General features: G+C 26.5%; 1 protein-coding gene across 1 annotated transcript in view; it reads right to left on the reverse strand.

Moving 5' to 3' along the window:
• LOC113375118 (protein spire-like) overlaps positions 1–16,702 on the reverse strand; it is a 502,830-nt gene that overhangs the window by 140,064 nt on the left and 346,064 nt on the right. The window contains exons 5-6 of the mRNA XM_026615068.1: positions 2,831–3,007; positions 422–664 (exon numbers count right to left, since the gene is read on the reverse strand). Coding sequence (XP_026470853.1) covers positions 422–664; positions 2,831–3,007 — 420 coding nt within the window. The remainder of the gene's footprint in view (positions 1–421; positions 665–2,830; positions 3,008–16,702) is intronic.

The raw sequence follows: 16,702 nt of genomic DNA on the forward strand, positions 1-16,702 counted from the left end.
TACGACGTTGCTATCTGGAGAAAAATTGCAATATGGAAAATCCGTTACAAGAGTATTTTCTTTCGTTGCTCTTTGTTTTGGTTGTGAGCACTGTTGCTTAGTTCACGAGACTTTAATATAATTTTTAAGTTATTTAATTGTTTTATAAGATGTATTGTTAATTTAAAGTTAGATTCAACAGTTTTTTTTTTCATATAACCTCTATAAAAGCTTACACCTGCGTGAGGTGAAACGGACCAATTGAACCTTTACCCGGCAGAGGTGTAAAGAATAAGAAGTAGCAAATAAAAAAGTAAATTTAGGTAAAAAAGCAATTCTACAAAAGATAAATTAAATAAATAGATATTCCAACTCTGCTGATAAATATTTCTGATAAAATACCAGATCAAGGTTGTTTACTCAAAAACTACATAGATCTTACCTTTCTTAATGGTGGCCTAGACCTTATAAAGTCTAATATGAGTGCATGGGCATCTTTCTTCAGCCTGTGTGGAACGTCTAAGTATCCAGAGGTTTTACGAAGCTGATACCGTCTCGACCTGATGTCATCCATCAAGATTTCGTACGGTGTCATCTCGTATTCGATGGGAGCTCGGCTGTGGATGACCTTCTTCAGTTTTACGCCCATCCTTAGTTCATTGATCACTTGCATCCAAAATCGAGCCTTAAAAATTGATAAACGTATAAATGGATGTAATAAATCAATTTTCAAAGAAAAAACCCTATAACTAGAAACAAGTTTTCCACATCAAATTTTGTAATTTACTTTAGAGTAAAAATACGATGGTTAAAAGACTAGTATTAAAACAAACAGCGCAAATGCCAATTGATAGAGCAAAAAAACACAAAATGTAAAGCCCAATTCATGTAAAATAAATATAATTTGGTATAAAAGAATTTTTAAAATTCTAATTTTACCAACTAATTTAAAATCACTAAAACTATGAAAATCTACTTTATATTTATTTGGTATTAATTAACTCAATTATTTAATTCAAATAGGTGTGCCGCCTGAAAGCATGTTTGTGAGATATTACACTCAAAATAATCATTTGAATTGCTATTTCGTATCGCAGTACCCAAAAGTTTGCTACCTCTGCTTCTGAATATTAGACCATCTTTGACAGGAGATCATCGATCTACCGATGAATTACACTACAAACTATGCTAAAGTAATACTAATTTATTACTCTTGGAACACCGAATCTAATGAGAAAATTTAAAATCATGTCAAAAACTAAATTAATGTCAAAATCAACGGTAAAGCGTGAGATTTGGCAGCCTGAAGCAGTTTTTTTACCAATACACTAATAACAAAAAGACTTTATTTAAAATACATATAACAGCCAGAAGTATAAAGGTCTATTATAAATTGATGCATTGATCAAATAACGTACTACAATTATAAAAATACGATATTTATTGTCAAAGCATCAACATTAAGTATAATCCGAATCATATTGATATGTGACACATAAGTTACACAACTAGGCGAATATCTGCCACAATTGTGAATCCTGTCAATATTAACTAAATCTATATTGACAATTAAAACATTTTATATAAAGTTGACATTGAAACCATTTATGATATTAGTCATTGACTTTAATTTTGTAAAAATTTAATCTGTACCTCAATTTCCATATCTTCATGTACTTCTTCAATTCAACCCTAACGACTCTGATCGATGATGTTTTCTCAATATATTAACTTATATTGAATAAATATGTATAAAACCAATCACACTAACACAAAATTCATAAAAGAACTGTTTAAATGTTCCATATAAGAAATAAAACAAAACGAATGATTTACGATCATCGTAACATAAATCATGCAAAATTTCCAATTCATGAAATATTGAAAGTTTCATTCATTTAAACTGTTAACTATGAAAGCTAGAAATGATTTAAACGTATAAATAACAAAAATTTACGAGATATAAAAGTGCATGCTTTAGAAAAACAAATGATTGTAAAATTCAAATACGTACTTGATGATATCGCCTCGACATCCTACGATTGGGCTGAATTTGTTTAAAAATTACAAAAAATCTATATTAGTTATTTATGAAATTTAGCCACACTTAGAATATTGCAAAAATATGAGTAAATTTATGTCATTGCAGCCAACACACAGTACATGAAATAAGCTTTTGACTAATTATAAATATAATGAAAAGTATTATGCGGCCAATTTAATCGATCGATATTTGAGTACAGATTCCTCAAATTTAAAAAATATTTTTTATATAATAAGGGGCATTTGGCCAAAGTAAAAACGTTTATTAAATGTGTCATTATGAATAAAAACTTGTGAATGTGTAAGAATTTCACCAAATCTTGGTCTTTTTAGATATACCGATTTGCTATATTAATAAATACAACGATTTCTTTTATTGATCTAATAAAATTTCCAAAATGTATTTATAAATTTAATAGTATAATAAAAATAGTATAGAATGGGGAATAAATCGCTGAACTTGTATTGTTTTTAAACACCAAATCTTTTAATTCTATGCTCATTAAAATTTTGCTAACTATACTTTATTTGCTAAAGGTCAGTATTTAATTAAATAAGATTATTATTCAGAATAGTTGATAATTTCGGTGAAATCAGTTCATATTTGTAAATTATTTTAAATGAGTTATACAGAAATACTAACACGTAAAATTGATGAATTGTCAAAATCAAAACCATAACCTTATATAAATTCTTCGTTCAACGAAAGCGCCATTCAGTCATTCATTTGCACCAATTGATTGAAATTTAGATAAAACTAAATAATGCTTATAGCACTTAAAATATATGCAAAAAAAAGAAAAGTTACCCATTCTGTGTGATGTAGCAGATCTAGTTCATAGCAAGTATTGTCGCCTGCTAATTCTTTGGTTCCTTGGGAGACGTGTGCTAAAAAGGTACTTAGTTCTAATACTTCTGCCACAAGTGCCCGGCACACCGCCTTGTAATGTGGTTCTGCTCCTAAACCAATATGCTGCGTACACATCTGAAATATTTAATAGATTATTATAAATATTATTATAAATAAATATTTCATTGTTCTTATTTTATAGACAAGATATAAGAGCTTATAAATTAGACGACGATTTTTATATTACATAAAACGTAAATAAATAGAAGTGAATCAAGCGGAGTTAGAATGAAAGACTGATCTCATATCTGAAATGATATAACAATTTAAATGAAGTATAACATATAATTAACTAACTATTTTCGGATTTACACAATTAAACCCACTTAATCACATTATAGACAGTAAAATTCAACATATTTTACATAAATTTTAAAACTTAAAATAAAATTCATATTTAACTAAGTCCCGGTTTGGCCGGGACAATCCCGGATTTACACATTCCGTCGCGCTTTTTTTAAAAAGCATTGTTTGTTCCGAATTTAGATCTTTTGCCCCGGATTGTCCCAGGTTTAACTATAACGTTAGGGGGCGTCCATTAATCACGTGAGCGAGTTTTTAAGAATTTTTGGACCCCCCTTCCCCTTGGTGATACATGGCGATATTCAAAATTACCCCCTTCCCCCACCAAACATCATGTGTATTTTTAGTTACGTGATAAAACTGTAAAATTTTTAAATTTTTTAAAAACCTCACGTGATTAATGGACGCCCACTTATGAATTAGAAAATGGCTGAATATAAGAGTTTGAAAGCGGGTTTCACACTTTACATTAATAATTTCGACAAAAAATTAAAAAAAATATAAAAACTTCTTGACTGTTGCTTGGCATAATTGATTTTTTCAAGATAATTAAAAAGAAAATTGAACAAAGTTTTATAAAAGGTTTAAAAGCGAAAAATGTAATATAACATTATAATCGAATAATAGATCTTACTAAAAGTCAGTAAATATGATTGAAAAAAAAATTATTCTATTTTCGCTACGAGTATGTTCCATGAACAATATCCACTTATTCACCTGCGTATACGGGTGTCATTTATGGACGACATGTAGTGCGTCGGCATCACTGAGTTAAAGCATTGAGAATTCTAGTTATTCATTGTAATTTTTAGTTCATTAGAGGCGTAATTAATTTCAAGACATTTTTATTGATAATGACTAAAAAAATCTTAAAATATGCTGTTGTGCCTGTTGATGTTTCGTACAGCAGCATCACTCTTGCGGAAAATAATAATTTTACTTATTCTCTAAATTTTGTTTATTAACAAATTGGTGCAAAATTAGTTATTAAAGATGACATAAAAGTTAATCTGCAAACAATAGTTTAAAGACAGAAAAATTGTAAACAAATGCTAATGTCAACGGCTAAAAAAGATCTACAATATCCCATCACCTATTACTTGGAATTGTTAAGAATATTTATTAAATTGAAATACATTGAAAATTAACTTATTCAAAATACTTTTTAGTAATTTTTTAAATATTGCAAATTATTAATGTAATATATTAATTAAATAATTATTAATTAATAAAAAAATTAAAAATAATAAGCAATCGCATAATAATAAGCATAAGCAAATATTGAGTTGTGAGAAAAGCTAGACATTTTTGAATTTTAAAGATTTTTAGTTTTAAATATAATTTTATATTTTTGTGTAAATTATTATTAAATATCTTTAATATTTAAAAATACTTTTTTTGTTATAATTTATTTTTGTTAATCAAGACTTTAATGTCTTATTTACAAAATTGATATGTGCAAAAAAATACAATAAAATTTAAAAATACTTGATTTCATTATTATTTGTTTCATTACTAAATGTTATTATCAAAATTTAATTAGTATTGTAAGAATAAAATTCTTGAAAATATTGATTTTTGTTCAAAGTATTAAACTTTTTATAATTCATTAAATGGAGAATACTAAACACTTTTTAAAAAAATTACTATTTCACACTAAAAAACGATATTTATAATCTCAAATTTTAGGGAACTGTTGATCTTTGATCTCAATTATTTCAAAAAATGTATTAGCTTAAAAATTTTTTAGGTAAAATTAATGTATGCTCTGTTATTTTTTAAATTTACACAATACTTATAATAAAATTTGTTTGAAACAAAAAATAACGTTGCAAAACATTAAATTCAGAAATAAAACATTGTTTATTTTTATCAACCATAAAATTTGCACTTGTACTCGGAAACGTTGGAACCTTTGTATTCTCTATAATTGCGCAAAATTCCACATGTGTCAAATTTTTCAGGAACAAAATTATTGATTCTCAAATTGACAGCCTTATGTCAAAAATATAATTTTTGCATTGTATTTCCGTTTAAAATCGATAATTATTAATCTATAGATAACATTATATTCAATTCAAAACAATAATATATCGATTGATCAATGATTTACTAATAATGAATAAAATAAATATTGAGTAACACTGTCTTTCATTAATTGATTTCAACGAATTGTTTACAGTATTATTCAGTATTTGACGAATCAATTTAACAGTTTATATTATAAACATGTATATGCATCATTCGTCAATAAATATTTGTGTCCAATATCCTACATTTCTTGACATACATATTGCATTCTCAATATCGTTAATGTAATAATTTATTATTATTTACTCTGAAATAATCATTTAAATTATCATACAGAGCAAAACAAAAAATAATTTATATATGCTATAATTATGAAAACAAATCAAACTAATGAAATAAAAAGTTTTATTTCTTGTCTGAGAAAATATAACACAAAATATACAATCTCTGACTCTTATCCGACAAAAACAATCTTAGTTGAAACATATTTACATATTGATATGAAATATATTTTTATTATTTTAATGTCGCTGTATATTTTTTATGAACTATGATAATAACATAGTTCTTAATAGCCGTAGCTCTAATTTTCCTTGGTTTTAATTAAAATTTTAAAAAATCTCATCAAAGAGTGATGATAATTTTATGTATTTTACGGTAATTTCATAAATTCTGAACTTGTGAGAATACTAGCCTATAGTGAATTAAATTTAATGCTGCATTATGTTTACTTTATTATTATTTTCCATCATGTATTCAAAAATATATAAAAGCAAAATTACTAAGTGGTTTTATAAATTGCTAGATATTTGGTCTGGCAGTAGCTAATATTGTTGGGAAACAATTATTTTTTAAAAATACATCATTTGATGCCATTTTTTTGTAAATAAACTAATGAAATACTTTCTCAAATTCCGATTATAAATGTTTAAAAAAATCGAGAATATCAAAAAAGTTCAAACATTTTTGTTCCAGACAGTCGCAATTGTGCTTCAATTTGTAATCATAAAATTTATTTTTTGTTATAATCATAAAATTTGTTATCGGTATTTTTTAGCAGGCGCAAATATTTCATATAAAAGGTGTTCAAAGTAGATAAAACTTGATGTCAAAATGATTGAAAAAGATAATTGAATGTAAAAAATAACTGAATGTAAATTACATTAAAATAGACCAATTTTATGGCAAGACTATGTTACGTAGCATTTTTCATATTAAGTGGTACTAACAACTGTCAAAATGCTATATGGTTGCTGTGCAGTCAGGCGTTTTAGATAGAAAATCAATCCTAGAAAATGCACAAACATCAAAAAAAGAATCTTATCAAAAGTGCATCTTTGTGATGTGACATATTAAGGTACGAGTGAAGTCAGATTTTACGTGCGAAACGCTTGACTGCACAGCAAATACATAGCATTTCGACAGTTTTAGTACCATTTTATATGCAAAACATTACAAACATGGCCTTACCATAACTCGGTCTATTATACGGCAGTATCGGCCCCTTTGTCTCTATACAAAATATCTTATGTATATATTATTTAAACTAGATATGGGCTTATCATATCCGAAGCTGAATCGGTTAGAATTTGACTCCGCTTAACCACGACTCCGACAACTTTGAAACCGAAATACTCTATTCAATAAATTATACATTTGAGCTATTCATATTTGAACACAATTTTATTGTTCTGTGTCTTTAAAGTAAAATTTTTGTATTTTCTGGAAAATACACAATGGCATTATTTTGACTCGTATACCTAAAACGTCGTAAAACTGTCTGTGAGACGAGTAAGCGACCGCTTCCTTCCCAAAGCAAAAACAGATTTAATACCAGTTTAGGAAAGTTGAATATGACAAAATCTCCGACACAAGTCCGCTCGGATTCACTCCGAGGGAGGAGTTGTATCGGAGTGATAACTCCGGAGTGAGTTACCCATCTACAATTTAAACCATATTATCAGGGTATGATCTCTTAATAATCCAGATACTAAAATGTGTAATAAACAAATTATACATATGGGCAATAACAAAACCTAAAATGGAATGAAGTATTATTAAAATGTCAGTATTTCATTACCCATTTTCAAGGATTTAATTCAAGATTATAAAGTAACAAAAAATCGTAATGTTGTGATTCAAATTTTATGTGTCAGTATCATTTAATTTCTTCATTATCTTTATTGTCAGTCTGTGTCGAAGTGTGTTAAGTCCATATCGTTCGTTGTTCCATAAGTGTCATACCAGAATGTAAACAAGAACAAGAAAATAATTAATTGGGGACACGCGTTCACTTTGGCTGTTTGTGCAATCATTTGTTCATAATTATATTCGAAATTCAAAATAATATATATTGCGTACAAAGTAAATTAAAATGCAGTCTGAACTAACTACTACTGACGGTTCTGTATCAGAACTCTCCTAGAAAATCTAAATCTAGACATGCTCGTACATTGAAAATTACAATATTTTATAATTAAAATCATTCAATTTGTTCATTTTGATTCGCAAATATCTTGTGACAAATATTTATAAAAATATTTAATACAGACAAATTAATTTACTCAAATAATAAACGAAATATCGAATAGATGACATTTTTATTCAAAGTGAAATTTATATTCATTTTTCTTAAATACAATTTTCATTCGTAAAATACTTAAAAATCTTAAAAATTATCCAAATTTAAATTCCTAACGCAGAATTCTTCGTAACAGCTATTTTTTTAAAAAACTATGCCCTCAACACACGCATAAACAAATTTAATAAATTATATTAACTGTTTATTATGATTTCGCATTTTTTATTTTACAAATGTAATAATAGGGTCAAATGTGCCCAATAATGCAAGAAAAATAATTTTCGTATTATTATTGCTAATTATTATTAATTAGATCATAATATAAGAAAAACTTATAATCTTGAATGAACTTCAATATTCTATCATTTTCCTCAATTTTAGGTGCTAATTTTATGAGACCCCCAAATTCAGCAACTTCTACAATTAAAACTTGACTATGTTTTCTTTAAAATCTCAAAACATAAATTAATAACTTATGAAAAAATTCATAGAATAAAATTGTTTTTACGACCTTTCAAAAATCGTAGAAAATTCATTCATTCAATATGGATTAAAAAAAATATATTAATAAAAATTTTATAAAAATTCTAAAATTTTATAATTTTAAAAATAATGAGTATGTAAAGCATATTATTCATTCGCGATTTTATCTACGAAAAATCTTTTATTCCATTATTTTTACTAATATGTATTTTATTATAAAACTGCTTTATAATTTTTTCATTAAAAATAACTTCAGATATAAATTATAAAATTTAGCAAATACAGACAGCATATTTAATATGTCGTATATCAAAAGTTAAATAAAATTAACCACATCTATAGAGAACACGATAATAGTGATTAGTCGTTCAGAACGATGACTGATTATTGCGCCAATAAATATTTATAATGCTATGTGCATGTTTCGATATAATATAATTACAATATAGCAGGCATATTGAACGGTAATTTGTCATTTTAATTGTAAATATAAAGCGCCGCAAAGTTAAATTATTGGCTAATTTAAATCGTAATGAAATATTCAAAATCAGCTATACTAGCTCTTCAATAGAACAACAACAAGAATTACGTTTAGCGATTCAAATTGATCACGTCGTATATAACACTTGACACCAATAACCGGCATAACACGATTTTTTCATCAATTCTATTGATTGCATTTAGTAAAAGTTATAACGAAGAACGCATTCATACCAGTACATTGAATTAAAAATTCATTGTTGAAACAGTAATCCATTTGTTACCTGTTATATTATGTTAGTTATCACAAATCAAAATTTAATCGAACAATTTATAACATTCAACTTGTAAATTTGAAAGCAAATGCTCTAGAGATGAAATCGTATTAATATGAATTATAGTGGTGTCGATAAAATTTTTTTTGTTCTGTCTAGAGTACAGCTTTGATTTTCAAAGTAAAAATGCTTCCGCAAAAATAAAAAATAATTCATTTTATCACGTAGCAAATTTTCAACTATTTTGGTAATGAGTTTATCATTTATCAATAGTATTTGTAAAACGTTATGAAATGAAGAAATTAACCCCATTTTCTGAATGGATTTAAATGACATAACAACAAGTTAATCAATGAAATATTCATAATAATTATCAGTATTAAGTATATAACAGTGGTAATTTTCATAATTTTCATTTATTATAAGTAGGGGGAGATTGGGTACGATTGTGTCACTTTTTTTGATTAGCCATAATTTTGGTAATTTATCAGTTAGCTGTGATAAAATTAAATTAAACGTTAATGTGACCATTTATCTACGTGGAAATACTAAAATAATGTCCTTAAATACGATGAATTAGTTATAAAATCAAATTATAGAAGAAAAAAGCGAGTATAAAAGCATAAAACTAGGTTAAAAACAATAGGAATCAATATCAAAAAGGTTTACAACGACTTTTATTGTCGTTAATAAAAATAATATGTAACGCAACACAACATAAATATCTAAATAAAGCTTATGCATTAAATATAACAATATATAACAAAACATATTTTTTATACAAAGTTAACAAGAATTCTTTGAATCTTTTCTTGTATTAAATTATCCCTTTCCTTTCTGTTTCGAATTTTGTCATAGTAAAGTTAGATTTTTTTTATCTGTTTAATCTTCACCCAAATAGGACAAGAAATGATTGTCACAACCGTACCCAAAAAAATGGTCACAACTTGTATACAAGTATTATTAAAATAAATCGAATAAAATAATCTATATAATGAAGTCTACAGATGATGTTAATGTAGTCTACAGATGATGATGTTAATGTGACCGCTGACTCAATGCAATAATGGAAACTTTTTCGGACAAACATACTTTATATTCTCCCTTTAGACCCTATCTCAAAATCAGTATTGTTTAGCTTTCATGACGACTATCGTAACCCTGGCACCACCCCACTATCAAATAATAATATTTAAAAATTTAGCTATTGCTCAAACAGCTTTTAATAATAAATCTTGAAATGTTTAGAGTTAATAGTATAATATAATATATAAGGTTAAATATAAAAAATGTGTCATGTGCTTAAAATTAATGTAAGCTCAAACGTCTTAAAAATTCAAAAATGTTAAAATGAAGAAATTTTGAATAATTCAAAATATGTTTCAAGATGGTTGATACATAATAACTTCAATATCAGCACGGTAAATAATAAAATACAAATTCATTCTGACAAGTACAAAAGCCGCCCCGAGGATCACCTAACCTCACTTTTCAGAAAACTCCCCCAAAATTCTACCAGGGACAAATTAAAATAGCAGCTCCTTCTACATTAATAGGTAAAGACTATCGCCGAATCACTGTCAAATTGTCAACGGTCAGATGATTATGTATTTTTGAAGTCATTAGTTTTAATCCTAAATTATTTAAATCCTAAAACAAAATTGAATGTCCCAAAGTATGTTTCAGGATGGCTAAAGACTTCAACATCAGCACGGTAAACGATAAAATACGAACTCAATCTGAGAAGTACAAAAGCCGACTCGAGGATCACCTAACATCACTTGCCAGAGAACTTTCCCAGAATTCTATTAGGGATAAATTGAAAAAGTAGATCCTTCTACATTAATTTTCAATTGATAGGTAAGACTATAGCCTAATCACTGTCAAATTGTTAATGGTCAGATGATTATGTATTTTTAAAATCATTATTTCTAATCCTAATGTTTTACTTGTTGTGTTTATAGGATAGTTGCAAAATTTACTTTGTAATAAAAAAATATTTGTAGGTATAATGAAATATATGATAATCATGATTATATATGATTTCGATATTATCGAAAAAGTTCTCAAAAACTTTCTTTCTCATCACTGGCCGATTATTGAATTCATTTACTCCACTAATAATAAAGATCCGCGTACATGTCGATCATGACACATGCAATACTATTAATTAATTACAAAGAAAAAAATAATCATTTCTTTAGTGCCAGAGTTTTGAATACACAGCATTTTGTAGTCTGGATCTCCCCAATTAAAAAATCCGAGCTTTGAAAATAACTTTCTAATATACAATCAATTATTCATCATTATTAATTATAGTCGAACAAGTATTTAATCATTTTTTAAATTAATTAGATTTAAAAGAGACGTGTAGAGATGAATTTTAGACGAAAAGTAACGATAGCAAGAAGCCACTTTAATAAAGAAGATCTTTCAAAATAATAAGATTAATTTATTTTATTAAAAACAAAAATATTATATTTGATTTGAAATGAATTAATAAATAGATACCCATAAATAATGATTTAAAATAGGTGTAAATGACTTTTTACCTTGAGGCAAGTTGCATGAACAATATGAGCAAATAATCAAATTAATCAACAAGAAAGAAAATTTAGGAACTTTTAAAATTGTAACAATAAAATTTTGATATTTTAACGCGGCTCATTATCCAGTACTTTATTTTTTTATAACTAATATAACTATAAACCATTTTTCTAAATTATAATAAACTCTATCACATTATAAAGTTGCTAAAAATATTACAAAGATGCCCATCAAAAATGATCAAAACAATTTCCAGATAGATATCATATATCTATCAAAGTATCTATCTAGTATAAATTTCTTTCAGATTTTTGGCGAAAACGTAGACTAATAATTATGCACTTATATGCTAATTATATAATCATCAACTTTTAATTAGTTTTAATATCTACTCCTCATATTTTTCGTTAAAATTAGAATAACACCATACTGAAATATTTTGATACGGCAAGTAAAAATAAATTTTCTCTAGCTAGTTCACTAGTTTGGAGACGATTTAGCGCAGAGAAAATTACCTGAACTTTTCCTACTTAAATTAAATTAATTTTTTAATTAAATCTAAAAAAATGTCCTGTATTTTGTACATTTTCATCAATCGACTGCTTGAAAAATAAGAGTATTGATGACTATTCAGAGCAATTCCATCAAACTCACTCATGATTGTAACAAAAGAATGAACTCATTTTATGATCAATAAATAAATAATATTTTACTAAAAGTGAGACTGAAACAAATGTTAATAATTAATATTAGTGCGTGTGCGTTTATATCGTAATGAAAGTAAGATATATAATAACATTGTTGAGACCTCATAAATTTCAAATTCACCGACGCAAAATGTTCAAGTAACTTTATTACTTCGGAAATACCGACATTAAATTCCAGATAAAACCATTGGTTTTCATTTGCAATTGAATTATGATATATAATTCGTTATCAATTTGATATTTATACTATTTATATTAGAAATTATCGATTTTGCGTAGTTTTATAATAAATTGTTAAACCATTACTGAATACGGATTAGCTGTATCTCTCTCTCTCATACTTTTAAAAATACGAAAATTAATGGGCTATTTTTACTCGAATAATATTAATACTGATCTCTATAATAATTCGAAATTTTGATATAACAAGAAATTTATATATGAAAAATATTATTTTACGCTAATTTAAAAATCTAGACGACTTATGTCGTTCAAACGATATTTTAAACTAAAATTAATAGATAACAATAAGCCATTAATTACGTATACAGTCCATTGTTTTATTGAGTTCTTTAAATTTTAATGTTTCTATACTTTATGAATTAGAGTAAAATAATAATAATTTGAAATAAATAAAACACACATTTGAAAAAATCAGTGTACAAAATTAAAAATGATAGAAAAGCTCAGAGTGCAATTTCGATACTGCACCTTATTTACACTTTTTTTATTAATCACCTCATTTACACATTTAACATTTCATATTAAATTTTTTATTAAATTACGATTTAATATGAAAATATTATCACCACTAACAATAAGAAAAATCTTGAGTATTAAAAAACATTTTGTTTAAGTAATTAATAAGCATTTCCGATTAAAAATATATAAAAATTGACTTCAATCAAGTCAATAAAATCAAATTCATTTTTTAGGCTTATTCAAAAACCACAAATATGAGAACCATAAATATGAAAAAATGATATAACATTATAAAATGTCCATTGCATAGTTTTTTTTAAAAAAATATATTGTTAAGTATATAATATGTTCAATGTAAAATTGAGAGCCTCTGGAAAATAGAGAATGTAACCCATTGAAATCGCTTTTATAGAAACACCCTCCTACGAAATGTTTCGGTTGTCATTTCGTAACTCTATTGTATTACGAATACAAAATAATCTTTAAATTATGTAAAAACAAATTCGATTAATCATTCATTTTCTAATATTCATATGATAAACAATAAATATGTATATAAATAAAATAACATATAAACTAGGTTTACATCAGAAAATGGACGACACGTCAAGATTTATCATTATATCAAAATTTTATTTTGACGATTTGATAACATAATATCGTCAAACTTATTTCAATTGACTTGCTAGTAAAAATACTATAGAATTGCAAAAATAGTTGCAAAATAGTTATATAAATAAATATTACTCGATATTTGGGCGACTCTACCCAACTGTGTATCCCATGCAAAATCCCAAGTATTTATTACTATTATATTAAAATTACTGATGTAGACAATAATTATACAAATATTTATTGTTAATAGCAAAAATTATTTCATTGTTTTTAATAACAAATACATTTTTTAAATAAATTTTGATTATCACCAAGGAGGAGGTAGGTATAAAACTTAAAAAGTCGATCACGTGATTCCTGATCAGTTGCCTGGTCATAAAGGATTCGACAAAAATATTCATTAATATTCCAATGAATTGCAAAACTCAAGGAATTGAGTGGTTTGAGAAACAACGAACAAAGTAAATAATTATAGCGTTGCACCTCATAATAAAATTATTCCGGGCAATAAACACAAAGTGCATCACACTGTATGTTATAACTTACATTTATTTCCGGAAAACTTTATATATAAGCTCTAGTTATCTATATAAATATTTACTTATGTCATAATAAAAGTAACTTTATTGCGATATGAATTACATTTAGGCAGTAAAACTAAGTTACAACATCCAACAATAATGTAGAGAATTTATTATCTGATCTTCGTCGTAAAGTATGGAAAGAGATTCATTTAGCCCCTTATGAAAATTATTTACTAAATTAAAATCTCTGTTCTGGTAAATATGAAAATCATAGGGTTGAATGGAATATGATTGAAAACTTTTCCTGAACTTGTTGTTCTAATATTTGGTCATTACATTTGTACAAAGCTTGATATTATTTATAGTAGTTATATATACTTATTATATATATTGAATTGTAGTACAAATTTCGGCCTGCATACATTGAACCACTATTTTTTTTCCTCGAAAACCCGTACTTTGAGATTAAAAACAATATATTTGGTATTTGAAATTAGAGCGGGTATATCGAAAAATAAAAAGTGTAATTATCATGTAGAAAGTATAATATCATGAATAATCATATAATTGTTATTTATTAAATATAATATCATAAAAATCATTTAAAAAGTGCACATGTATTCGGTGAAAAACTATCTCTATTTCTGAATAAAATTGTTATTTATTGAATAAAAATATCGGAAACAATCAAAAATCATTTAAAAAGTGCACATGTGTTTGGTGAAAAAACTATCTCTATTTCTGCATAAAATTGCATTGTGAGAGACCTAAAAAGAGAGGCAAATGCAAGAGCATGCAGATAAAACGAAAATTGTAAAGTTCCATAAAAATTCAATTAGAAAAAACTGTCAGTAATTATTGTAAATGCAAAAATTTATAAATAAACCCAAATTATAATTTAACATGAGTAAAGTAAAATATATCGTATGTCGAAATCTTGTTATAAATTCTATGGAAATCTATAAATACAAATTCAAACTCAGCCACTTTCTTCCTTCTGATAATTTTTGTATTTGTTTGATTTTGATGTTGTTAGATTTGTTACATGTATTAGTAAGATTTGTATTGTTAAATTTAATTCAAGTTCCGTTTCATTTAATTCAGTTATTTTAATATGATTTACGTTCAAATTCAAAAGTAGAAGTGAAACCATTCTTCCTCTACCCTATGTTAGTTTTGTAAACAAGTTAAGGCTACCATAAATTTATATTATCAATTATTGATGAAACTAGTGGTGCATGGCATCGTTACTTAAGTCAAATTGCTGGAACTTTCCGTACCGTAATATAATATTCGAGGAATATTGAATGCTTTCAAATACAAATTGAAATCCGAATCATATTTTCGATATTTAAAGAAAGAAATTGCAAATTTAAAACAAAATTGAAATAAAAAAAAATGCGTTCCTCAAAAACTAATCGTTTCTTCACAAGTAAAATGTTTTCTGAATCATTCAAATCGGTTGCTTCGTTCTGTCAAACGTACCATTTTTTGCATTTTTGGGCCGTATCTCCGAAGCGGAAGCTGTCTTAGCCAAAAACTAATCATCAAGTCTACCAATTATTACAAATTGAATGGTTTTTGATTCATTCAAATCGGATGGTCTATTCTCTCGAAAACTTAATATCTATTTTCTGCACTGTTTGTTCTTGTCTCCTACACGACTAGACCGACTTTTGCCAGAAACTAATTAGCACGTCTCCTCATCAATAGAAATAGAATAATACTTTTTATTCATATCAGATGGTCCGTGCTTCCGAAAACGTGAATGAGAAATTGTATCCACACAAAACAGAAACACGCACACACACAGACACACGCGCATACATCCATTTCTTCTAAGGTAGGTATGCCAAAATGTTTAGAATTCCAATTTTTGGACGTTTACTATAACTTACCCTACGGAAAGTTAATAAAGTAATGATAATAAAACTATTTAAAAGAATTAATAGCAAAATTAATAAATTCATTACCTCGAGTACATGTTCCATTGTGAACCCGTGACGTTCGGCGTTTGAAAGTCTCATCCGAATCTTTTTCGATTCCTTCATCGTCCGTCTCGACATGCGGCTCCACGGGCGTCGCATTGGTTCTGAAATATAGGAAAACGATTATTAAAAAGATTTATAATTATTATTTTAAAATTATTTCTACTCTTTGCCTAGATTTACAGAAGCATCGTTTAGGATCAATCAAAATTGCTATAGGTTAGAGCGTGGTCTAAAGGTGCGCGAGTAAAAAATCACCACCGATATATCAAAAAGTTAGGAATTTTTTTAACAACAATATTTAAAATAGAGAGAAAAAGATGTATGGTACATCCATAATCACCCTTATTCTTACATATTTGAAAATCCATAAGAAAAATATTTTTTTTCATTGTTATTTGTTTTGGTGAGCACTTTGTTTAGTTTACAAAACCTTAAAATAATTTTTAAGATATGTTTATTAAATTGTTTATAAGATGTATTGTTAATTTTAAGATAAATTTAACGTTTTTTTAAATAAGCTCTATAAAAGCT

This window comes from Ctenocephalides felis, unplaced genomic scaffold, assembly GCF_003426905.1.
Source record: "Ctenocephalides felis isolate EL2017-DRISC unplaced genomic scaffold, ASM342690v1 CF-g0.4_SCAFFOLD_01886, whole genome shotgun sequence".
Classification (NCBI taxonomy): Eukaryota; Metazoa; Arthropoda; class Insecta; order Siphonaptera; family Pulicidae; genus Ctenocephalides; species Ctenocephalides felis.